Source organism: Mauremys mutica, chromosome 1, assembly GCF_020497125.1.
Source record: "Mauremys mutica isolate MM-2020 ecotype Southern chromosome 1, ASM2049712v1, whole genome shotgun sequence".
In the NCBI taxonomy this organism is placed as follows: Eukaryota; Metazoa; Chordata; order Testudines; family Geoemydidae; genus Mauremys; species Mauremys mutica.
The window spans coordinates 217,365,304-217,391,445 of NC_059072.1; the positions used below are offsets into that span (position 1 = coordinate 217,365,304).

General features: G+C 39.0%; 2 protein-coding genes across 11 annotated transcripts in view; one reads left to right on the forward strand and one right to left on the reverse strand.

Annotated features, from left to right (window-relative positions):
• TAB3 (TGF-beta activated kinase 1 (MAP3K7) binding protein 3) overlaps window positions 1-14,691 on the forward strand; it is a 64,068-nt gene extending 49,377 nt beyond the window's left edge. For all 4 annotated transcript variants that reach the window (XM_045003633.1, XM_045003558.1, XM_045003709.1 and 1 more), the window contains 3 exons: window positions 1,897-1,990; window positions 4,751-4,834; window positions 10,327-14,691. In XM_045003633.1, the coding sequence (XP_044859568.1) occupies window positions 1,897-1,990; window positions 4,751-4,834; window positions 10,327-10,475 (327 nt within the window). In that variant the 3' untranslated portion in view covers window positions 10,476-14,691. The remainder of the gene's footprint in view (window positions 1-1,896; window positions 1,991-4,750; window positions 4,835-10,326) is intronic.
• Window positions 1-26,142, reverse strand: part of LOC123362613 — a 57,230-nt gene that overhangs the window by 9,184 nt on the left and 21,904 nt on the right. For 4 of the 7 annotated variants that reach the window (XM_045003113.1, XM_045003181.1, XM_045003045.1 and 1 more), the window contains exons 9-11: window positions 25,918-26,074; window positions 20,399-20,635; window positions 10,882-10,936 (exon numbers count right to left, since the gene is read on the reverse strand). In XM_045003113.1, coding sequence (XP_044859048.1) covers window positions 10,882-10,936; window positions 20,399-20,635; window positions 25,918-26,074 — 449 coding nt within the window. Of the gene's footprint in view, window positions 1-4,486; window positions 4,611-10,881; window positions 10,937-17,994; window positions 18,289-20,398; window positions 20,636-23,182; window positions 23,250-25,917; window positions 26,075-26,142 lie in introns of those variants that run through there. The other 3 variants (XM_045003254.1, XM_045003379.1, XM_045003453.1) reach the window with 3 other exon arrangements.

Here is a 26,142-nt window from a genome sequence, read left to right on the forward strand (position 1 = left end):
TTTGAAATAAACAGCTATTTGGTATTTTAAGAAACACATATGGGCTACACTTTCAGAAACTTTGTTGTGCACACAGTGAAGCCTATATGTGTTTGCTTTTCTGTACCCTAGAATGATGACTGCTTTCAAATATGCTGTGAGTGCCCAGGAGAAGATTAATGAGGGAGTCTAGATTTTATACCGAAGATTTGGCATGGACAGTTTGGTTATGCATGTAGGACAGATTTTTGAAAAGGAGCTTCAGTATGCCAGGCTACTGTCACTGCTTGGAATACATCTGTACCTCTTAGACCTCCCACTTCTTAACCTCTGGTGTGGTAGCTCTGAGAGCACTTAGGGCTTCACTTGGCTGGTCACACCCGGGTATTCTCAAGTGTGTTAAATGGGAGTTAGGCTCCTCAGTTTAGCTGTAATCATTGTTAATCCCTGCTGTTAGTAATGAGTAGTTTTTCTGGTATAGACAGGCCCATATGTATCATGACACCTACTTTCATTAATATGTGCAAATGTCAGGAATGGACCGTTTGATCCCTTACTTCCCACTATCCGTTCTATGCAGCATTGAACAGTTGAGAAATGTTGGGCTAAAAGTTTTGGTGTAACGCATGTCATCTTGAGGTGGGAGGGAAATGTAATTCCTGATTTGCAGCTGCTAATATTAACATAAACTAGAGGTCAGATGCTGCTTTCAGTGTATAAGGATAAAAATCTGGAGTAACTATTGCTCAGGGTTTTTGGAACCTAAAGGAGTGGTAACTTTACTGTATTTTTCTTTTAGGTGGTATTAGGAATAAATTAATGGGAGTTTATCTTTATATGTTGGATAAATGATTGATGCAAGCAAGAGTGCTTTTATTTAAAACTATTTTTATTAGATTTTAAGTTCAGATACATACATATGCTGTTGCAGTAGTCTAGAGCATTTAAAAACATTTATATTTACCTGAAGTTAAGAAATGGTATTGAAGGATTAGCTTTAGGGGGTACCCTCTTTTGTTTGACAGCCAGATTCTTGCCCAAAGAAAACTTCTTTGGACTGCTCCAAAGCAAATTTTTTCACCTAATTTTTTGTAGCCAACTTTAAACAAAACACAAATTTATAGTGACTTTCAGTGGGTCACCATAACAACCCCTAATTTTAGAAAACCTACTTATTTTTTTATTAAAAAAACATTTTTAGTTATAACAATAAAATGTACATGTCAAAGATGTTAGAGGCACTTAAGACCAAGGATGGCTGTCCAAATAAAATTATTTATTTTATACTTATTATTTTGATAGCAAAACTGAAAACATGCAATTATTTGGCCTTGCTTCTTAGGGCCTAAGATTTTCCTAATTATGTGATGTTAGATTTTCAGCTGGCAGTGATTGAACATACAAAATTGCTGACTGCAGTACTGTCAAATTCTAGGGTACATACAGGAATGTCAAATTTTGGGTAACAACTGCACTGATTTTTCAGGAGTTAGACCAGTTCAAATGACGACAAAATTTGGTCATTGACCTTTCAAAGATTCTCAAGGCAATATGCATCTGGTCTAAGGGTATAGGAGTACTGTAACTGCCATCATAGGTTTTGTAACTTGATAATTTTAAAAGCCGAGCACAATTTTCTTCCTGGTAAGTATTAAAACTGTGTATACATTTATTTATCACCAAAATGCCTAACGAAGAACTCATTTTAAAAATATCTTTAAACATTTCCCTTGAAATCATGTTGACATTCGCTATGGATATTTTTTTTCAGCTGCACTTACCCATCATTGGCAACCCTGCCCCCGGTAACATTATTAATAGGAACTGTTAACATATGAGACAAATAACATTGTTATATCTACATTAGAGTTGATGCTGACTTTCCTACAATTGCTATTTTGGGTCCTTTCTTACTAGCCTGAGGAAATGACCAGATTGAGAAGCCTGAATAGACAGCTCCAGATAAATGTTGACTGTACTCTGAAAGAAGTTGACCTCCTTCAGTCTAGAGGTATAGACTTGATTGTTTTTGTAAAACATAAGTTTTAATGTGGTGTGTGTTTAAATATGAGTAGATCTTTGGCTTTTTCTTTTCCTTTTTTATCAAAACTGGGTTTTACTGATATCAAGTCATTACTTCAGAATGAAAGACACAACCTGTCTTTTTTTCTTTGTCAGTTTTAAGCTGGTTGGATGGGGTGGTTTTTGTTGTTAACGTTCTCAATAAAAGTGGGCCCAAATTAAATTAAGTAATTACTTATAAATAGCAATTTGAAAGGACTTTGTCAAGATAGTTGAATCTAAAAATGGGCATACCTTGATAATGGTTCCATACTCAAGTTCTTGAGTTTGATATATTTGTTGTTGCTGCAAACATATCTCTTTGCTGTGACTTATTGTGACACTAAATAAAGTGTAGTAAATAAATTGCTACATGTGCTCTTGCTGTGTCACATCTGCCACTTTCAAACTGAGAACACACTTGCCATATCTGTATTTTGAAGACATATGGACCAGCCATACAAGATAAAAAGACCATAGTGATTATAGTCTAAAAAGTCTGGTATAAATCTTCTCATTTCTATGCTAGGACAAGAAAGAAGAAAGTAATATCAACTAAACAATGTATCTTAACAACATGTTCCTTTGCTTGGCAAACTATTGAAGTTAGAGGAAAAAAAATGGAAAATGAGGTCTATAAGAATTAGAAGAACTAGCACCAAGGACCCTGAAAGTGATGCAGCTCAACATGGTTTAAAACCAAGAATCCAGCAAATACAAATAATTCTAATTAAAAGATACTTTCAAAAACTCCTAAGGAAATTTGTGGTAAATGTATTACAAAAACAGTTAAATTGTAAATCTCTGGGGCCTTCACCCTAGAAACTCTGTCCTGAAAAAGAAATTGCATTTTCAGTTATCTATGAAGCAATCCAAAACACAGAAATAGACTTTGCTGTCCAAATAGAAGCTGCCCTATGAAAACTAAGCAAAACCGGAGACATGCAGGGAAAACCTCTGATCCAGTACAAGGTTGAAATAGAACATAACATGAAATAAACACAGAGAGGAAAGCTGACTAAAACAGTCAGATGACTAAAACAAAACGCTTGTGTCCTGAGCAAATAAACTACCTCTCAAATGTAAGCACTGGTAAGAATACCCAAATGACTTCGCATCAGTCCATTTAAAAGAAATAAAACATGACTCAGATATGCTTGATCCTGCAAGTTGCTGAGTAGTTTCTGGATTGATGAGTTCCTTCTTAGGGAGCTGAAGGTGGTCAATTCATAGCAGGAGGTTTTACCCAGTACTACTGAAATTCATCCAGCCCATCTGCCAGAGATGAAATTTTAGGAAGGATATTAGGAGATCCAGTGGTAATTCTTACAGAAAATGCCATGAGATCCTGAATGTCCATGCAGAGCAAACAGAATCTTATCTTCTTCCGCCCCCCCTTTAAAAAAAAAAAATTATCTAGATGTTTCAAACCTGATCCATAGGAACTTGCCACCCCCCCCCCCCCAAAAGAGAGACTAGAAAAATATGGAATGAGAATGTCCTCTAGCAAAGGACACAACTTGCAAAACATTCAGAGCAAACTGAAAAACAGATTTCCATGGTATACAGACAACTCATTCTCTGTGGGGACTGTGATCCCATTTTATAAAAGAGCATATTTAAAATAAATTACATATTAGAACACTGACACTGAAATGGGATTGACGGGTGTCAAATTCATTATTAGGCATATACACAATCACTGCTAACCACAAAATTAAACCTGTGTGCCAGGTCCAACTGAGAATATAGGAAATGTGAAAGACCAGTGAAACTGCACAGGATACATGAAAATGAACAGAAACACCATGGGATTCATACCCAGAAGGGTATGAACCGAGAGAACTGCTCAGAAATGAGTGCTAATCTTCATTTAAATCCAAACTGATTTTCATCTGCTTTTCTAACCAACGATCTAGAAGCAGCTCCTATTTATAACCCTTTCTCTGCTGCATCTGCAGCTACAGTAGGTTTGCGCTACATTCCTCTACCAATTTATTAAGAGCTTCACCTTTTGAAATGAGACAAAGCAGAGGAAGAGAGACAGTGTAACTAATCTTGAGCAAGTAAACTGAAAATTTAGGAGACTAGCTGAAAATATCAGAGGAAAAATTAAAACACTACAGAGGAGAGAGCTTCTTTATACAGCACTGAAAGTTGAACTTCTAGAGAACATGGTTTTTAGAAGCAGTTTGGAGCAGCTATTATTAATTTGTTTTTTAAAAAAGTTAATTAGAACTTTAGTATGGCACCCCTAACAAAACAGTACCATTTTTAGGCCCAATTATTTTGATTCTATTTCCATATGCTCAAGGGGATCTCAGTTTAGGTGTATAGTTCCTTAAACGATTGGCATCCTCATAGGAAATAAGATCGATGGGGTGAAACATTCTCCTTTTTCTCTTAGACATTATTTGGCTTATTTAAACCTTTATTAGTTATCACTGCTGTCTGTGGAATACTGCAGCTTTTATTGATAAACGTAGTTCTGAAGAGTGGCAGAATTTCAGAGAGATGTGGTAAGTCTGCTACAGTTTCTTCAGTGTAGTCGTGTGCCTGCAAAGTAAATGCTGCAATGGGATAATATGATCTGAGTCAGAAAGATATGGAAGATGTAATAAGCTGTAAACATGCATCATATAAAAAGGTATTACTTGTACATATACTCTCTCATATCCTTTCTTGGTATTGTTTCTATCCCTCTTACCAGGTAACTTTGATCCGAAAGCCATGAGCAACTTTTATGATAATATAGAGCCTGGTCCTGTTGTGCCACCAAAGCCATGTAAAAAAGGTGAGTCGCTAAATAAGGGCCAGGAAAACCATTCATATATCTCATTGTTTAGTAGTTCTCACGTTGAGAAGGAGATTTCCCATGTGTTACAGTAAGTGTTAATGCAATTCTTTTTATACAATCAGTAGTAGCAGGAAACATTTTACTTGTTGTTTTATAAATTTTTACAAGCTGTGCAGTTAAGACACTTAAACAGATGTATGTTGATACAGCAACAGTAACACTGGCACTAAAAGCTATTTTCTATCAATGTGTTTAAAATTAATATTCTGATCATATGTTTATGCATAATTCTGCTCACTAATAGAAAGTACATACGCTTTTACAGTTGATTTCAGATTAACTTGAACTTCCAATTAACACATTTTTTTAAAATAAATAATTTTGGTTAAATCCTATTTAGGTTAGGACGTCTCAGTCTTCCAGTAGTGTTAATTATTGGGATTTTTATAAACATAACTGTAGTGATAGCCATACATAAATCAGTAATACAAATTCATAATTTGAATTTATATTTTATGTTTTTCCCATTAACATTGTCGGCTCGATGGTCACCATTTTGACCAGAATTAGAGAGAGTAAATTTCATAGTATTAATAATATTTCAGAGCAGTAGGAGTCCCACTGTAACCATATGTTGTAGGCTGTTCCCCCAAAATTGAAAACTTTGCAGTGGCTAACATAGCCAGTATTATTTGCTCTGTGCTGTTCACACGTCATTTCTTTTGTCTTGTGGATAGTATGATTGCAGAATACTATTGTGGTTAGCAGAAGAAAGCTGATCTTGTGGTTGAGGTGCAGAATTGGGACTTGGGAGATTTGGATTCAATTAATGGCTTTGTCACAGATACCTGGTGACTGCAAGTCATTTAGACCCAGATTTTTCAAAGGTATTTTGGTGTTGCTATGCTCAGCATTTCAATGCCTAACGGATTTAGGAGACTCTCAGTTTCAAAAGTGATTGAGACATTTAGGAGCCTAAATCCAATTCAGTGCTTATTTAACAGCATAAATACAGATTTAGGAACCTAACTTTAACTTAGTTCTGTTTGAAAGAGGACTAAAATGAACGCAAACTAGGTACATTTTAGTTGGCGCTTGCAGCATCCACACTGGGGAGTTAGTGCTCAGCATGCTAGGGTGGGTGAAAAATCAAGACATTTATTTAAGAGCCTAAATACAGATTTTGGAGCCTAAGTTTAGGCATCCACATTTGAACTGTGGCCTAGACAAACCCCAGATTGTCTTATCACTTTAAACAGGAGTAGAACAGTGGGGAAGGGAATGAGGGAGAACAAAGTAGAGAATGGGCAGGAGTCAGGATATGGCAGAGAGTTAGATAAGTTTACCACAGGTACACCTAAACTTCGCTGTTTTTACCCTGATGCCTTGCCAGAAAAAGCACAAGGCAATTATTCCACAAGGTATAGTGTTCCAAAAGATAGTGTATGACAATGACATGAAATAAGAGCAATGGATATTGATCAGTGCTTGCTTTTCTATCCTCCCTTCTTTCAGGATGTATTGGCTGGAAAAGTCAAGTGCATAGAAACTGAAGCTGGAGTAAGCTACTGAAAGTATAGTAATGTTAAAACTGTTTTTGTAACAGGGAAAATTTCTTAATGGGCTGTAACTGTCAGGCCATTATCATCAGACAAAGTGTACAGCTTAAATAGGTAGTTAGCAGAGTGTGGTGCCCGTAAGTCAGTTCTTTGGGCAGGGGTCTGTGTGCAATATCTAAACTAAATTAGTTTGTGCTGTATGGTAAAAATGGTACATTAAATAGTCTACACAATAAGTGTTAACTAGTAGTTTGTTGGTAGCACTTTGACAATGCTGTGCAATTTTAAAAACTGACCATCAATTTGTAGTTCATTGAACTTTTCAGACTTTGATAGGCTTGGGCCGTATTTACATCCTTCTAAGTATTTATTTTACTACTGTTTTAGAAAGTGCCAACATAAGGGTAAAAATCAGGTTAAGTAATTTGTAAGAAATTCAAAGAGATAACAGTGAAGCAGTTAACAAGTAACCTGGGGCAAAACACTAATTTTCTGAAAAATGGATAATGATGTCTGAGAGAAAGAAAAATGAAACCTGAGAATTCTTTGTCAAGACATACATACTGGAGCAATGTGACACGTACATGGTTTTAGATTTTTGCAGAAAAACTTGAAATATAAAGGTTTGATTTCTAAATATATTTGACGGGCACAGATCAATTTTATACACTTATATACTTCATAAAAAAAAAACCCTCAACATTTATTAGCAACTGCTGACACTCAGCTACTTGACGCCAGTGAGAGTTGGGTCATGCCCCAGTTCAGGAGGACAGGGCACTGCTGGAATGGGAGCTCAGGAATACCTTCAAAACTCTATCACCAAACTGAAAAAAGTTTGGGATGATTGCCCAACCTTAAAAGTTTTCCCTTTCAGGGTACTGTTGAATCACTTTTATCCCTGACTTTCATAAAAGACATTTCTGAAGAGCAGACTGCTCGTGCACCAAATCCCTTGAGAATTTATTTAGGAAAATGCGGCTCTTCAGAAGTTAATATGCAGCTCCTTGTATAAGTGCCGACCTCGGGGCTGGAGCTACAGGCGCTGACTTTCCAATGTGCCAGTGGTGATCACTGCTCAACCCCTGGCTCTGCCCCAGGTCCTGACTCCACTCCGCTCCTGCCCCTTCCCTAGAGCCTGCCATGCCCTCGCTCCTCCCCCTACCCCATCTCCACCCCCCAAGAGTCTCCTGCATGCTGTGAAACAGCTGATTGTGGCAGGCGGGAGGCATGGGGAGGGAGAGGGAGGTGCTGATTGGCGGGGCTGCCGGCGGGCGGGAGCCACTGCGGGCGGGAGGCGGGGAGCTGATGGGGGGCTGCTGACATATTACTGTGGCTCTTTGGCAATGTACATTGGTAAATTCTGGCTCCTTCTCAGGCTCAAGTTGGCCACCCCTAGAATTATACCCTCCCTCAGATCTTCCAACAAACTCCTTTCTCTCTCATTCACTCACTCACACACACACACACACACACACACACACACACACACACACACACACACACACACACTTATTCCTCCTTCATACTGCACATTTGAGTATAGCACCATCATAGTATCAGTGCTTTCAGGAACAGCATATGAACATTTTTTAAGCAAAGTGTACTGTATACATTTGTCTGCTTGTCAGGGTGTTGCCTTCTCTCTTTATCTTGTTTAGGAACTCAGATTCCTCAGTCCCTCCCCTATAACTTCATGGATGCTAGTTCCATGGAATTTACCACTGACTAAAGCAGGGGTAGGCCAACTTTTTGGCTTGAGGGCCTCATCTGGGTATGGAAATTATATGGCGGGCCATGAATTCCTGGTGGGAGCGGGGGACTCTATGGGATGTAGCATGGGGGAGCTCTATAAGGGATGTTACCCAAGTGGGGAGAGGGAGGACTCAGGGGTGTGGTGCGGGAGGGAGGGCCTCTACAGGGGCGGTATGGGGGACTCTTAGGGGCCATGCTGGCAGTGGCACCAAGGTGGCTGTACCAGGCACTGCTATTGTTGGAGGCACCCTAGCTGGGACAGGTGCGGCCCCTAGGCAGTTTCGAGGCTCTCAAAGGTGGGGCGATAGAAGACCAGGAGGGGATTGGTGCACTGCTGCATGGGGGGGGTTGCCATATAAGGGCAGGGTTCCGATACCGGAAACAGCACAGTGTGGCTCTGCGTGCTGGAAGATGGTGTTCATCAAGGGAATTGTGAGTTGGGGACTGGGGAGTGATGGGCAGGCGGAGGGGTCAAGCGGGCCTTAGTTTGCCCACCCCTGGACTAAAGGAAGGGGTAGGAAAGGTGTGTGGCATTTATCTTCCTTTGAGGCATCCTACAGTGTCGACTTTTGGATGCAGGATAGTGCATTAGACCATTTGTTGGGGTTTTTTTTAATGGTAAATCTTTTGTTATGAATTACTGACAGTCTTTAATAACAACTATGGAAAGTATCAGAGGGGTAGCCGTGTTAGTCTGGATCTGTAAAAGCAGCAAAGAGTCCTGTGGCACCTTATAGACTAACAGACGTATTGGAGCATGAGCTTTCGTGGGTGAATACCCACTTTGGATGCATACGACGAAGTCGGTATTCACCCACGAAAACTCATGCTCCAATACGTCTGTTAGTCTATACGTTGCCACAGGACTCTTTGCAACTATGGAAAGAAGACTCTTGGAAAAAGTCACTAGGGTAAAATGACCAATATGTAAATTGGGTGCTGTGTGAAAGTATAGGCTTTTATAAATAAATTCTAGTTGATGGTAAGAATAATCTACTTGGAAAAGGAGTCATGTCTCAAAGAAAAAATATAAATCTTTTGGAATTTTTTTAAAGTTTTTGATCAAATGAAAAACTAAAAATAATTATCCAGCTTCTGAAGTTAGTATCTCTCTTTGTAATATTATGAAACACTCGAGATGTAGGTCAGGGGTTGGGAACCTGTGGCACGCATGCTGATTTTTAGTGGCACTCTGCTGCCAGCCGGGGTCCCGGCTGCCGGTCCCACTCAGCCCACTGCCAGCCTGGATGGACAGAACCCTGGGCCGGTAGCAAGCTGAGCGGGGCCGGCGGCCGGGACCCTGGCTGGCAGGGGCCGATGGACAGAACCCCAGACTGGCAGTGGGCTGAGTTGCTCAGCCCGCTGCCAGTCGGGGGTTCCATCTGCCACCCCCACTGCCGGTCTGGAGTTCTGTCTGCCGGCCCCTGCCAGCCAGGGTCCTGGCCGGGTGCATCCGCCAGCCTCTGTAAATGTAAAATGTATTACAGTAAATAAATGAAGACTTGGCACACCACTTTTTAAAGGTTGCCGACCCCTGATGTAAATGGGTAAAAGGACAACAGAAGGAAAAACCATCAAACTCTTCTTCCTAAATGGCAGTTTTTTAGACACTATTAGTGGCATGTTTGTACAAACCATATTCCTAATGAGAGAGCAAGTTATTTCAAAGCAAAATATGTTGTTTTACATTCAGGTCTAGTATACTGATTTACTGGCAACCAGGGCAAGAGTACATTGCAATGGACCTGCATGATGTCAAGATTCCTGCCATCAGGCCAATGGAGACTAGTTTTGGGGCTGAATGCCTGGCACTTAGCATGGAGTCTTCAAACCCACTTTCTCGTAGAAAATTCCCCTAATTTGATACATGTACAGACTCATACATTGAATAGCATTTACTTGGGCCTTGGGGTGAATTCATTCCCTGCTAACAATCATCAGCTTTGGACTGCCTTCTCAGTAGGTAATAAATACATAATGTATGTATTTTGTACATTCTGAATTTCAAATCCTAATCCAGTTGTACAGTGCCATTTCGATGTCCATGTAAAACACCTGAAAACTACTAGCTAGTGGATAAGTATCTTAACCTACTCCTCTAAATATTTGCTAAAATTGCATAGTATACTTTCTTATGAAGGCTTTGTTTGAAAAATAACATTATTTTTTCTTTAGAGCATCAAACCAGCTCCAAACAGACTCCACAGACTCAGCCAAGAGATGAAGACTTTGAAGGGGCTCCATGGAATTGTGATAGCTGCACCTTTCTGAACCATCCAGCGCTAAACCGCTGCGAGCAGTGTGAAATGCCACATTACACCTGAATCTGGAAAGGGTCTGCATTAGGTTGAAAACCAGTTCTTGAGCCCACAGCCATAAGAGAAGGAAACATGGGGAACCTTTCAGTCCATCTGCCAGGCCTTTGCCAGTCAACTATTTTCAGATTACAAGGGGGGAAGAAAAGATGTGAAACTGTTTCCACTTGTACTGCACTAAAGAATAAATTTGGGGAGCGGGGAGGGAAATATTATTTTCTTATCCCATTGCAGTGAGCAAAGCAGAAAGGATTCACTCTTTGAAGAATGTATACAGGAAAGCAGATAATTGCTGCCGTTTAATCCTGTGGCTGCAGTTACTGCTTAGTGGCTCTTAATTTTTAAGTATAGAATTTTTAGTAATGATGTGAAATATTACAGTTATCTTGAAAAACTGAAGCCATAGCTGACCTACCTGGTCCCAGCTAGCTGGAAAACAAAGGCTCCCTGTGCTTCTGGATTGTAAACTACTGAAAAAGAAGACAGGAAAATGCAACTGTAAATTTTACAACAGATAAAAAACAGAGAGAGGGGTATTTGTAATTGCTGCTTTTTTTCAGGGTGATTTAAGTCTACACAAAAATTTGCTGTTTTGAGATTGTGACTTTTGGTGCGAAAATGAGGTACTGTATGAGCCTTTATAAAAAGTAGAATCGGAGGTGATTCTACAATCCCTTTTGCTTGTATAGTGCTCATCAAGCAGTGTCAACACTGGTAGTTAACTAAGAACCAATTCTACCATATTACTGATGAAAAGATTGCTGCATGCTTTTATTAGGCCATTGTGTGGTAAAGCTAAAAGTAAATTATGCTTTTATAAATAACGTTCTCCTAAGACTGCTCTGTAGCAGTACAGTGAACGTATGCCAAATGCCAGAACTGTTCCAAATTCTGTTTTGGAAGTTTTGAGCTCAGCCATGGTTATGTATGAGAAGTGTTTGCACCCTGTTACTTAGGCCTTTTCAGCTTCCAATTTTGTGAAGAATTCATGATGTTTACAGCACAGAAGGTACTTTGTGCCCCAATCCTGATTTAGCTGAAAAAGAATCAATATTAGCTCTTCAATAAAGGTTTATTTGCACATTGTTAATAAACCAGCCTGTATAAATAGCAGATGGCAGATCTGGAAAAGTTGCACACTGCATTTTTTTATTTTGGTCAGGAAATGTTTGCAATACAGTGAAGAATACAAAACACTTACTTGCAAACTAAAAACCATACTGGTACTTTTATGCATATAATATATTGTATTATATAAAATGATCAGTTTTGTTTAAACGCTTCAGTTTGCTATAATAAAGCAGTCATTATTTGTGAAATCAGAACTTCTGGATTTGGGCAGCTGAATGATTATGATGTGAAATTGTGTGACTGAGGATTTTTTTAAGAAGCTGGTACAATGCATTTGAATTTTTACACTGTAACTTTGTTGTTTAAAATCCAACATTTTCACAGCATTTGAAAGGGAGAGGGGTTTTTTGTTGTTTTGCCTGTATTGCCTTTCTGATGTCTTCCCTCCATGCAGTTTAAAAAGATAGCAGCAAAAACTGCTGTCTTGTGATTCAGATCTGGAACTGCCTTTTATCTGGTATGATATTGAAATATGTTCCTTCACTCCTTAAATCCTAAACATAATCTAAAATCTATTTAATAAGTCTGCTTGAGATCAATTGAAGTGTGCATCATTAATAAGCAAAATGAAGTCAAAGGCATCAGAGTTGAGATTTCTTTTTAAGTTGATGATGATTTTGCACTGTGAGAGAAGGAGCTCATATGTGAAAGAAGAAAAAAATTCCCGCTGTCCAGATGAAGTTAAAAATAAGAGTACATTTTTGTAATTCTGTTTGTATAAATGGACAGTGTGGCAAAACTGAAGGAACAGTGTGGAAAACAGATGAGTTGACGCATTTTACCTAAAACATTTTTCTTCCTTGAGAGATTAGCAACACCATTACCTGTTGTCTATTCAGGTATTCAATACAATACCAGTTCTGTCATAGTTCTTCAGTGATGATGCCTTTTCTTTTTGTATGATTTCAATTTTCAGTCCTATTTATGTTGACTTTTTAACTGCTTAAGTTTCTGCTGGAATAGCAAAAATGATGACTAACATGAGTCATCAGATGAGAGTAACAGTAGCATGCTTGAGAACAGTTGTGCCACTTTGTTTTAAGACAGTGTAGATGCTGTTGATTAAAAAAGAAAAATGCTTGCAACTCTCATTCTGTGAGCTCTAATAATCCTAAATGCATGGTTTCTGATGGGATGAAGACATTCTAGGCTTAGTCAGCTTTCACCAGCTAGCAGAAGACAAAGAGGCAACCTATGAGGAGATGCTATTGGGAGGGTGAGGGAGAGTGCCATCAAATGGGCAAGTTGATTTTAAGAGCAAAGCTGATTTTTATTTGAGCTTTTTTTCAGTTCTCATTTGTTGGTTGTACAAGAAGTATTGAAAATTTTTTCTGTTGTACTCATTTACTTGTAAATGTCCATGCACAAACAGTAGCAGTAAAAGAACTATTTATGGTACTTGAATCTTCAGTTTGTTAGAACATAAGTTGTATTTGAATATTAGATCATCCATTTTACTTTCTGGAAGCAGGCAACACCCTTTCACACTCCAACTGAAATGTAGACTATGCCAAAAAAGGTTTCTTTGTGTAATATTTATTTAATGCACACAAAACCCTAATGTCAGCTGGCATATAAAATGCACTGTATTGTATAACATTTTGAGTGTATTTGTGTGTGGATGGCAGGAAGCCGATGCCATTGTGGTGGTAATGCACTACTTATTTTTAACAACAAGCTTTCCCTCAACTGTGCTATTAGACTAGTATGGTTCAGTTGGTAACTTACTTGGACTTTAGGTATTCAAAAGGATTTCACTATTCATCTAAATTAACTTTTATAAAAACTTATTTTATATTTATCATCTATTAGTATCAATTATCCCTTCCTACTACCATAGTTCTTTAAAAGTTTTAGTCAGAGTGTGACTTTTGAACAATATTTCAGGGTATAGCAAACCAAAACAAATCCTAAACTTGGCTATGCTTCGAATTTGATGTAATTATCAACCTTGCTTGTTTGGGAGGGTGTAGGGCGGGTGGGGGCTAAGAAGAAAATAATTTGTAAAATATAGTCCAAGATCAGATTGAGTTGTGCATTTGTGTGTCTGTGGTACGTGTGTTTTCCCTTAAGATGGGAAGTGTGATGAGAAGGTGTAATAATTTTTAAAGAGCTGGTCTCAGTCTTAGTACTTTCTAATCATGTGCTACTAAATCATGTTTTCTTAAAAAATATATTGCTTTCTTTCAGTTACTGTATCTGTCCCAGTTATACTCATTTCAATTTTTCCATGGCAATACATGTGGACAATAAGATTGATTGTAAAATCCCTTGAAACTGAATTCAGAAATTGAAATTGGGACAAAACAAAATGGGGGGGAGGGGAATAAAGAATTTGAGAATATCAAATAAGTTAAAAATGAAATTGTCATCTTGATCCTTTTTAATATTCACTGGTGTACCCAGGAATGTGAAAATGGCTTTCATAGTTCAAGGTGGACAGTTGGACTCATAGATACTTAACTGCTTCTCCGAGACTGTAAAATGTACGTGCTATGATACTACTGTGACTCTCCACCCCATAAAGAGAAGACATGCACGCAAACAATGCGTTTTGTAGTCAATATTGCTTCTGTGTTCTGCACCTATTTTATTTCCTTTCCAAATGTTAACATAATTATTTAAAGTTGGCCATGATTTAAACTTGCTGTATGTTTTAGTTTGGGGCATTCTCATTGCTTGTCTATAAATATTAATACAGGTAGGTTTTTCTCGACTTGTTTGAATAATAAGAGGTCATTGGAGTTAATGCAATATTATAATTTTGGATTTTCAAGACCTGAAATAATTTTTTAAAACTCTGTTCTTGAAATTTATTTATTTATGGTGGCATCGATGTATCTAATCCATATTTCCTGCTGTGTGAAACCCTGTTAAATTTTTTCATTAAAACAACAAGACAAGATCTTGTTAAATCCTGTAAATATGATGTCTTTAGTTTTTAGATGTATATGCTGTGAATGAGATTATTACCAAGAGATGAAATTGTACAAAAGCATTAAGAGGCGATGCATGCATGGTATCTCCAGAGAGTGCATACTCGTAAAGTTGCAGATTTCTGCAAAAAATAAATTAATAAATTAAGAAAACGTCACTTCCTGCATTGGTTCTCGTGTGTAGTAGAAGACATTTCCAAAATACCAAATTTTCTTGCTTTGACAACTAAACATGTTTCTGTTAAAGTGTAGCATTCTCCATAAAGCCATAGCTATATCACACTTTTGTTTGTGTCCTTGTAAATCAATATATTCCCCCTGAACAACTGCTCTATGTTGGACTTGGGCCCCAAACTTGCAAGTGGATCTACAGGGGCAGACCTTAGAGGTTTGTGGTGTCCCACTAAAGTCAAAGGTGGTTTGTGCAGATCAGATTGCAGGATTGGGACTGTGCATAAATGATGTTCACAAAGTGTTTTGGTGTCTCTTCCTTTCAGCAGTAAGCCAGAGAACATTCTGATTCCAGAAAATGCTGCTGTTAATGGCAGTTGAACATTTATTGTAGATTTCCACCCCACACCTCCCCAAGAGGCTTGAGGAAAAGGTTCTTCTATTGAATGAATGGTGTAGAATTTTTTTCATTTTTTCCTAAGAATGACTCAGGTGTGACTGTTAAATCACTGCAAAAGTAGTTTCCTTAGCACGGTATCTTGCTTCAAACTATAAGGTTTATTACATTGATTTGTCGTGTGATATGGTAGGTTTTATAGGAATTATTCTTTTCAGCTGATCCTTTTAACAGTTCTATCTGAAGTATGGTGCTAGGTAAATACTAGCTTTAATTGTGGCTTCTCAGGTTAAGTGTATCGTGGCTAGACAACTGACTTCATCTAATTTATATGAAAATCAGTCTCAAATAGTGGCTTGCTGATGTCTATTGAATTCTGCATCAAAGATTTTCCGTTCTTTGACTGAGGACTATTCAAGCTCCATGAGCAGGATTTTCCGAAGTGTTAAGAGTTGGCCTAACTCTTCTCCCATTTAACTCATTGGGTGTTTAACCATTGACTTCAGTGGGAACAGTCAAGCTAACTAATCCCAAGCAAATTCTGGATCCCCAGTTTGATCTAGCTCAAAACTCTAGTTTGGGACTATTGCCTAAAATCTAAACCATTATGTTGTAACTGAGCAAGCATGGGTCCTCCTGGTGCTGCCAATGCCAGTGAAGAGAGCAATGGTTTCCACTGTGGGAGCTACCTGAATGTTTTTGTAGTTTCTTGGGTTCTTGTTTTGTAGCAAATGAAGAAATGTTCAAGCTTCTAAAAAGCCAATGTAGCATAACTGGGGTGGGGGGGATAACCTGCTATGAGGGAAGGGATTGTCTTACATAATATTACCACACAAACTTGGTTGACTTAGAGTTAAGGTTGCACAAGTGCAGTTTGTATTACAGCAATCAATAAAAATCAAGGAAATCATCAAATTAGGCTACATAAACATCTAGAATAACCTCAATGTACAGGTCTTCCCCACTTTCAAACACAGCGCCTGCACGCAGACTCTTTACCTTCATGACAAACTTACATTTACTTTCAACATACACAGCATGCAGGTTCACTTCCTCTAGTTCATACTCGCTGTACAAGCTTAGCTATAAGTTCAGAGTTAAGTTTGTTTGTGGGCTGCATCCTTGTCTAGTGTGTGAGGAGCTGCTGATTAGCTAGGTGTGGAGAAGAACTGATGAAGCACTTGGACCATTGCCAGTCTGTCCCATACAGAAGTTTGGAGAAAACTAACATTCCCTTGCTTTCTCCTTCACTCATCTGCTGGATGCTGCCTCAGGAGCTTTGCTTACGCCCTATACCATCATCGTTGGTCCCCCAGGGCATCTTCCATACCTTGAGCCCCTGTCCCCCTCTCACACATCAGTCCCCCGTGACTCCATTGTAGGCTCTTCCTTGCATGCTTTATTCCCCCATCTACAATCACTAAAAAGGTGACCTCTTACAAGGAGCCTGACCTATAGAATGTGGCATTGACAAAACTTCCCATGTCCATCAAGTTTTTTGTCAAAGGAAACCAGCTCTGATCAGGTAAACTTTGCTCCCATGTAGTCTACAAATCAAACATTACCGGTAATATCCCTACTGCAGCTGCAGTGTTTGTTGTGGCAAGGTGGAAGAAACAAGATACGTTTTAACACTTTGCTTTCAACAGAATGTGAATGGATGAAGCATCAGCTTAGCATGTGAGCTGGAAAATCAGCACCAAATAGAAATTGAAGTACTGAATATACAGTATGGAACGAGATATAAATTTGTTCCACACTACAAACTCCTCTAATTACTTCACAATGCCACACCCAATGTTGCACTAATTTAACTAAAGGTGTAGTTTTAAAACTAATTTATTTAAAATGGTACAACTTGGGCTTGTTACTAGGGAAATGTACCAGAATTACTATACTGGTATATTATACCACCATAATTACTCATATAATGCCTCGTCAACACTCTTAGAGTAACTGGACTTTTTTTGGTTTGCAGCCACAAACACAATAATAATGGTTTAACTAGGTTGGTAAATATCCTGGTGTAGACTAGACCTTTGTGTGTGAGACATTTACATTGGTTTAAATCTGGTTTACGTTGGTTTTAGCTTTGATGCTAAAATAATATAAACAAGGTTTAAATTGATATGATTGTCCATGCTGGGATTTGCACTCAGTACATTGTTTTTTAAACCACACTTTTAGTTAAACAAATGCTGCTTTTGTGTGTAGACAAGCCCTTAATTTCTCAAAATTAAACAAGTATCTTTTCCTGAAAGCTCATTGTTATGCTACCTTAAGAGCATGCTTCATGGTGCTAAACGTGAACAAATAGGGTTTTTTAATTTGAACATTAAAATAATAATGAAGTTAGAGTAGCAAATATCTGCAGTTAAAATGTTGCAAAGGCTGAATTTTGGTTTTATCCGTGTCCTATACTTTGAGATAACTAGGGTTTGTCTATATTAAACATTTTTTAGTAGATTAACTAAATTAATTTTTAAATTGGTGTAGTTAAACCATTGCAAACCTCTAGATGCACTTAAAGTGGCTTATCCCCTATTTAAATTGGTTTAACTTAAACCAATTTTAAGTGAGGGTTTACACTTAACTAAATTACAGGTTTGAGCCAGTTTAATTAACCCAAATTTTCTAATGTAGATCAGGTCTTAATTTATATACAGAAGCAAAAGGAAGCTATTTCCATAAAACATTCCTATAAGTGAAACACTTCAGATTTTCAGTTGCATGAGTCTTTTTCTTCTGGTATATTACAGATCTGCTATGTGAAGTTTTATAGGAATGGGTGTTTATTTAACAGGTAATTCCTTATTTAGAAGGTTTGCTAAATTGCTGATTATGCTATGTTGTCAGGTAAGTAAATTCCAATCAAGTCATTAAAGAGTGTCCCTTCAGGAATGACAACACTTCACGTTTATTTTACAGAAAGGTCTACAAAGGTTCCAGAAAATATTTTAAAATAAACATTTCTATAAAAATGTGTAGGAAATACATCAATAGACTTTTAGCAAATGCACTGTGTATAACAATATAATTAGTTTCTTTGCAGATAGTCAAAGGGCATAGCATGCCAGTAACTTGCTGTAAAAGTCCATAGGCTCATATGAGGGGTTTGTCCTGGATTCATTATTCCCATGCCATAATGACCTTGCTGAAGTTCACAAATACTCCTTTGTTAGGTTTGCTAGGGGAAGAAAACCCATACAACCCATTCAGTTAATGGTCACAAAAGGTCTGTCTTAAGGCTCATGTAAAAACCCCCACAGTAGTTAAGAACAAAATGCGGCTTTCCTCCCTCGCTCCAAATAAAGCACATGTATGGGGTGTATTTCATGATTTTTAATTAAATAAAGTGAAAATTTTTCATTTCTGCAAATCAGAATAGCAAACTCGTTTTGCTAACGGAATAAAATTCTGCTCTTGGATCTGAAAGATCTGGATTCCAAACTTTTGTTGCTCCTAAATATGCAAAATTTCAACTGATACCAAATGTTGCAGAACTAACAGTAGGACTTTGCCCTAAATCAAAGTGAAAACCATTTTTTTCACCTTTGATTTGAACTCAGTCTGCTGATTCGGCCTAATGTGTATGTTATGAACCTGGAAGACTATTATGACTTGACACCCCTTTTTGCTGGTCTGGTCTAGGAAATGCTAAATGATTTGGTAAGTGCCCCAACTATTAACTTGCAAGCAGGGATAGGCGGCCATACCATGCATTGCAATCTTTATCCTAAATACATTTGAAAGTTTATTCATTTGACCTGGCGGTGAAAATGGGCTCATTGTCTCTCAAGAATCATTCTGTTCTTGAGGGAGAAAGTAGGGAGAAAAATCACAGATGTGATTTTTTATTATTATTATTGTTGTTCCTGTTTGTAAAAACCTCAATTTGGAAGTTTCAAAATTTTCACACACTAACAGGAATACAAAAGGACTGAAGCCTAAACAAGGGGCAGCAATAGTGAGAGAAACAAGGACAAAAATGGATATCGTGTTTTGGATGCCATATGTATTTCAGTCTGTATAGTGGTTTATACTGACCAGACAATGGCATGCTTTAGGTTTGGGGGCAGTTTCTCCTTGCCAAAGGAGATGTTAACAATCTCTGAGTAGAGGTCCCATCCGTTCGCTCTGATCCAGGACAGCCAGGAGTCTTGATTTGTGCCCCTGATTACCATTAATGATTCCTATCAATGTTAGTTGTGTAACTGGGATACCTGGGGTGACTCTGTATCTGGTCCTGCTCTCTGCTTCTTATTCTGGTGGCCCTGAAGAAGTCCCCTCAAATGAAAACTGACTCTCTGTTGGTTCCTAGGGCTGATCCAATTCAGTTTATAAAGTGATTTAAGCTCGGGAAAACTTTGAGGAGTGACTGCTGCCTCAAGAACAGATGAAGAGATATTTGCTTTGCTTTCTAAGTAGTGGCTAACTTCACTTTTTAAAATGTTATATATTTTGATGGGCATTTGGGTGTGTTCCATCACAGGAGATGTTGAGGCTTAACTGTGTTATAGGAATGGTTGCTGTTCAAGAACAATCTAAAAACAATCTATAACAGGCATCTCTTGTGTTTCTTGATTATCAAAGAACCTTTGTCTTGGAAACCAATAACTTATCTGGGGAGTTGTGCCTGATCATTGGAGATGGAATCTTGTTAAACAGACGTATTGAGTCATCCATATTTTGTTTTCTGTTTTCCACTTTTTTGAGTCATTAGTTCTAAAACTGCAGTAACTGGTTAATCCAGCATATGCATATACTATACTTGTTAAACTATATTTGTATTGTAGTTCAGTGTATTATGCAAAATGGAAACATTGCTAGCTAAGCAATTTGTTTAATGGGTGACTATTCACTGTGGGGAAACCCTCCTACTGTTAGTTAATTGGTAAAAATCTATGATACTTTTATTAAAATTGCTTGTTTTGAGAAACATGACAGTAACTTGCTGACTCCATAATAACTCTGTAGACCATTCACAGAAGAGGTAAATAGTACAGACTAGAACTGTCACCTCCAGTTAACCAACTTCTGCCAGACAAAATAAAAATCTGCATTGCTCATTTGGTATAATAGAAATGAAATAGTAGAACAAGATCAATGGTTTTAAAAATACATTTGCTTTGTTTATACATATTTTGATTAAATAAAACCTAATCTATTTATCAGCAGAACATTACATTGTGACATATATTAATAATTTCTGATATCTATAGAACCATAAATTACAGATTTTTCAGGGGAATAGTAAGAGGCTTTTTTGTTTAAACTAATTATAGGGTTAATCTTACCAGAGATAGTATCGTGTTCCCTGAAATGTTCCATCATGTTTTCCCTCTTCGCTGCCTTCCAGTTCTACCCCAAGATACACATCCTCTCTCCCAAGCAGGTGCCCCAAGTACTTGATTATTCCTTTACTGATTTTCCCTGCTGGATGGGAGAATTTCACCAGGTTTCCAACTTTCAAGTCTGTAACATTTCTTGGTGCAAATGGTCGTCCTGGTAACACCATCTTACCCACAGGAGTCCTGGTGTAAAAAAAAAAAAAAAAAAAAATTAAAAGCAAAACCTTTCTAAAAGAGTGAAACTAATTTTAAATTCTGAAGAAAACTTTGCTGGCTTCTTTTCAGAGTACCAAATAACTTTGTGTTTGTGATCCACTTTGATAAATGCCTTGTGAATTTCAGTTAGAATTCTTACAGCTCTTAAAACTTCATTCTCAATTGCCAATCCAGAAAGATTTCTGTGGGGAGGGAGGATCTGCCTCACCACAGCACAGAGGCAGCTCAGGTAGATTTGTTTTGCATTTTTCTCCTGTTTACATTTGTTCACTATAAAGGGATAGGAATGCATAAGCAGTCCCACTTCACTTCCTGATCACTGGTTGCCTGCATAGTTACTAACCACAGCAAAAAAAATAATTTGCTTCTCCACTGGAACTGAGTTAGTGAAAGCCCATCACTTGGGACTTACTTACAATGAATCGGACAAAGCACTAGAAATGTATTGTATGGAGTAAACCTATTCTGTCAGGGAATGGAATAGGTGACCTAGTAAATCTGATGTCACTAATTGTTATGCCTCTCAATTCTTTCACTTCCCCTCCCTTTCTCCTTTTGGTGCCTGCTGGACCAATTGCAGTGCCAAGCATTCCCCCTACTCGTGAGACTGTGGCTTAACCCAGCCCACTGAACTCATGGGAGCACCATGCCAAGATGCAGCCTTAAAACAGATCACCCAAATGGAACTGGGCTTGTTGAAGGCACCATGACACATAAAAGGATCAAAGAGAGTTAAGCATTGTGAAAGTTAGGGAATGGGGGGAGAGGGAGAGCTCCTCTGAGGGCTTTGCAGATGTGGTGATTGATTTTTGCCATCTGGCAAAATTCCAGGCTAGCACAGTCACTCCCATCCTAAGTTAAGGCTTCTGATTTCACCTGCCTTCTCCTTAGGCAGCAGGAGCCTAGAAAGGCATTCCAGATGAGAGGACCTGAACTAAGCATATCATGGTGGATGCGTTCACCAAAATGTACTGAATGAGTGGATCAGAAGCCTAACGTGTCCTGTCACTATCCTGAAATATTCATGTATGTTCTTCCCTTCAGCATATTTCCCATTTCCCTCATCTCCAAGGGGCCAAAGTTCCAGACCTCTCAATTTCTTAATGAAGCATCAGCCTAAGTATTTATCATTGTGCCTGATAAAAACTTATTGTGCAAACAAACTGTTTTAGTACAGGCGAACAGCTTTGGAGTCTGGTTTACACCAAAGCAGAGGGTTAAGAAATCCTTCAGCACACTTTATTGGACAAGATTCTGAACTATCTGTCCTTAGTTCAAGAGTTCCCTAAAACTAGGATTGAGGCCTCATTCCCAAATACAGAATCTCTGGAGAAAAGTGGAGTAGTGAGAAACCATGACTGAGGGGAAGAGAGAATGTGTAAAAGGTTATAAGGTCAGTGATAAAGAACCAATACAGTTCTTCAAACTCAAAGTGCATGCATCTATTCCAGTCCTGACAGATTCAGATTCCTGTGCAGGTCTGGATTCCCTTTATATATGTTAAGTAAAAAAATGGAAGAGGCCATTAGTTGAGATTGTGATTTATCAACTGCTTTGACTTTGTTACACACAGACAGATCTTACTTAGCCTCGAGCAAAGAAATCGACGGCTTGCACAAAGCTAAATCTACAAATAGATTTTCTTTCTAGGTCCTTCAAAAATGTATTGGAGTTTAAAGCAGGCAGTTCACACCATGAAGTGACTTGTACTTGCACTGAAAAACCAAATGATCATAGTGTAATGTGACATCAGCACAGCCAGGGTCTTACACATCTGCAAGAAGGGACCAAAAGCCACCAATCTAGATGAGAAGCAATAAGCAGAGTATGCGATGCTGTACATCTTATCAGCCTGAACAAGGGAGCTGCTGACCTGAGCAGAACAGACGTGGCTCCCGGGAGAAGTGTCAGTTTTGTGATGAATTTCCTATTTTTGTGACTGGAACTATTCAAGGAGTTGGATCTCTGCATGAAGCCCAACGGAAAGTTTCCTTTATTACTCATGACACTCAAGGAAATTTAATGACTGATGCCTTCTCTGTGTTATGGGCTGGGCTTGGATTAATGCCTGTCTTCTTTCACTGCGTGCCAGAGCACAGAGGCAGTGCTGGGTACTAGCTCTCAGTCCCATGTTTAGTCCATCAGCTCCGGAGTTATAATCCTGGTTCTGCCACTGACTTTGTGTGGCCTTGGGCAAGAAAGCTTCTGCTTTCTCCTCTAAAATGGAGGTGATCCTATCAAGGGGGCATTATGAAGACTTGGGCCTGATCCTGCACCATCTAAGTCAATGGGAGCTTTGTCATAGACTTAAGTGGACAAAGGATTGGACCCATAGTGCATGTTTGAACAGCTTGTGAAAACGTGATGCACCTGTAAGTGCCACATAGGGTATAAATAATACACTGAGGAGTGCCAGCAAACTGGATACTGTACTCAGGGAACAGTTACTCCATGGCCCACCCGAACCACACCAGGCTAAAATTACCTGCATATCACAAGGTAAGAAAACTGACCCCACAAAAGCTTTCCTCGGCAAGTCCTGGGATGTTTTCTCTAGCAGTAGTTCACAAGGGCCAGGAGCCTGAGCCAAGACGGAAGATGGAATTCTTGTTACATGGTGGCTGGCAACACTCTTTTGCCATCATTCAGTACAAACATCAGAGGCAGGATTTACATTCACTGATGCATGAATACCGACAACCCAGGCGAACTGGCTTCTCCCTTGGAGCTGTATCAGAGAAGTTTTAAATTGTACCAGGGACTTCATAGGAACCCCGTTAATGGAAACTACTGTGAGGCTATACATCCCTTAGCCAGGCTGCTTACTCAGCAAGTGCTGGCCCCAGCTAGCTCCCCAATGGGCATTCAGTCCAGTTCTGCTATTGCAAAATGAAATAGCTATGGAACTCTTGCAGGGATGTGTGGCTGCTCTGTGATCCCTGGACAGAACAGGAGTTAACTCTTGTCTCCTAAGAGCTACTGCTAGCTTTGTATCAGAGCTCCAGCTGCACAAGTTCTTTGGTTCTGCAAGATAGTCTCCATCTTATTCTCTATTCCTTTTTTAATGATTCCTGTTTGCTTTTTTGACCGCCTCTGCACACTGCGTGGACATCTTCAGAGAACTATCCACAGTGACTCCAAGATCTCTTTCCTGATTAGTTGTAGCTAAATTAGCCTCCATCATATTGTATGTATAGTTGGGGTTATTTTTTCCAATGTGCATTACTTTACATTTATCCACATTAAATTTCATTTGCCATTTTGTTGCCCAATCACTTAATTTTGTGAGATCTTTTTGAAGTTCTTCACAGTCTGCTTTGGTCTTAACTATATTGAGCAGTTTAGGATCATCTGCAAACTTTGCCACCTCACTGTTTACCCCTTTCCCCAGATAATTTTATGAATTTATGAATAAGTTGAATAGGATTGGTCCTAGGACTGACCCTTGGGGAACTGAGGAGCCCGGGCTGTGCACGTGTTATTAGAACACTGACTGCTCGAGAGGCAGGCACAGCGCATGCGTGGCCCGTAGGGGTACTGCTGTAGAAATCTCCGATCAAAGGCACTGGGACGCACCTTGACCTGAAGTGGAGCACCCACAGGGACATCTCTCGAAGAAGAATTGTTAGATAACACAATTGATCTACTATGAGGCCATGACTTCAATTCCAGCCCTGATTGGTAGTAACCAAATATTATCATCATCTGATTGCTTATTCCTGGCCTGTGTGAAATAACTGTTCAGTTCCTAATGAACAGCTCTCCCCCTCACAACAAGAAAAAGGACCCCCTTTAACCCATGTCCTGAGTCCAACGACTAAATGGCCCTGGATACTCTTCCCCTTGGACAAGACTAAGTCATGCTGGCTGCTGTGAAACCTGCAATACTCTTTAGTTAAGCAAGAACACTTTGATGTATGATAAGGACACAGTACAAAAACAAGTGAGATACAATTTAGTTTTTTCTTGTTTGAGATAAGTTTTATGAAACACATTAGTAGTTATAAACATTCAGAGGATCCTATCTTAGAAGGAGGGCAGAGGAGCAAATTCACGGAAACATCTTGTGGATGAGAATCAAGATGGTACTGATGGGCATGAAGAAACATCTACTGTAAGGGGATGCCTATCTTGTAACTGAGGTTCATATTTGGATTTTCCACTGCCCCTGGGTTCCACAGTAGCCAAGGGTCTTTTCACCTACAGTTAGCTTGGAAGTTGTGACTTTTCCTGTCAGAGGTGGACCTCACTGCGTTTATCCAAGCTTTGGCCACCAGCTGATGCTCTGCCATACACCAGTGGCTCCCTATGCAGGTTGCCCAGTTGAGAATTCTAGTAAGTGGGTGCCTGCTAACTTAACGTGCTTTTAGCACAGTATGTTTTATACACGTCCTCTGTAGTCTTGTACTAGTTATAAAGTAGTTTTCAGAAGCAATTCACAGTGTTGGTTCTGATCTACTAAAGCCCTGCCGTTTTGGGTGATGGCTGATTATATCTCTTCATGCTCCTCCACAGTGATTGAAATAAACTTGTCTGTTGAGAAACTAGAAGCAGGATGTGCTGAACCCTTGAATCCACTTCACCCATTGGTTTGACAAAGCCACAAAGTGTGGCCCATCAGGGAATTCTGGAAGGCATATCACTACCATTACAGTTGGGTCTTTGCTTGTGGATGGTGACTTGAAGATTTTAGCTGACATTTTAACAATGGCTGTTGTACGTGGGAGGCCGCTGGCGTGTCAGGAGACTAAGTGCTTTTAACAATATAGTGACTTAAGAAAGTGGCCATACAAGCAGTCCCTCAACCTCACACACCATTCCTAATTCCTCAGGAAGTGAGGGCAAAGAAGGGAAGCTAGCCCAGTTACACAACACATGTTCCTAAGCAGATTTAAACATGCATTTCTTTTCACTGAAAATTAAATTGAGAGGGAGACCTTAATTCTACCAGTGCCTGAACAGCTGAAATGTTTCTGGATGCGCTCATCAACATCTCTATGTTAAGGTTTTATACTGTAGCCCATCACCAAAGCTTCAGAGCATCTTCTGGGAAAGCACTAGCCAAGTCTGTAGTAGACTTCATGGAGTCTCTTCCTCTTCTTCCTTTCCAGGTAATAGAAAGCTCTGCTTGGGGTAGGGTTTGTTTTAGAATAGATTTTTAATAGGATTAGAAAACTTAAAATTTCTAGCAAAATTTTCTTGCTTTAAGTTCAATAATTAATTGTAATTAATGCTTAATTCTAAATTACCTGCTCATGGCACTTTTACTGCAGGTATCCATTGCAGAGAGGCTGCCTGTTGTTACATCTGCATCATGCTGTAGAGAGTTCTGATGTGTCCTATTTTGCTGACTGACTGCAGACAAATCATCATCACACGGTTCTGGGATCTCCTCACATGCACCATCTTGAAAGCAGCAAAAAAACCAGCATGGTCAGAGGGTGCACTGAAGTTGTATATAGTTTGATTTTCTA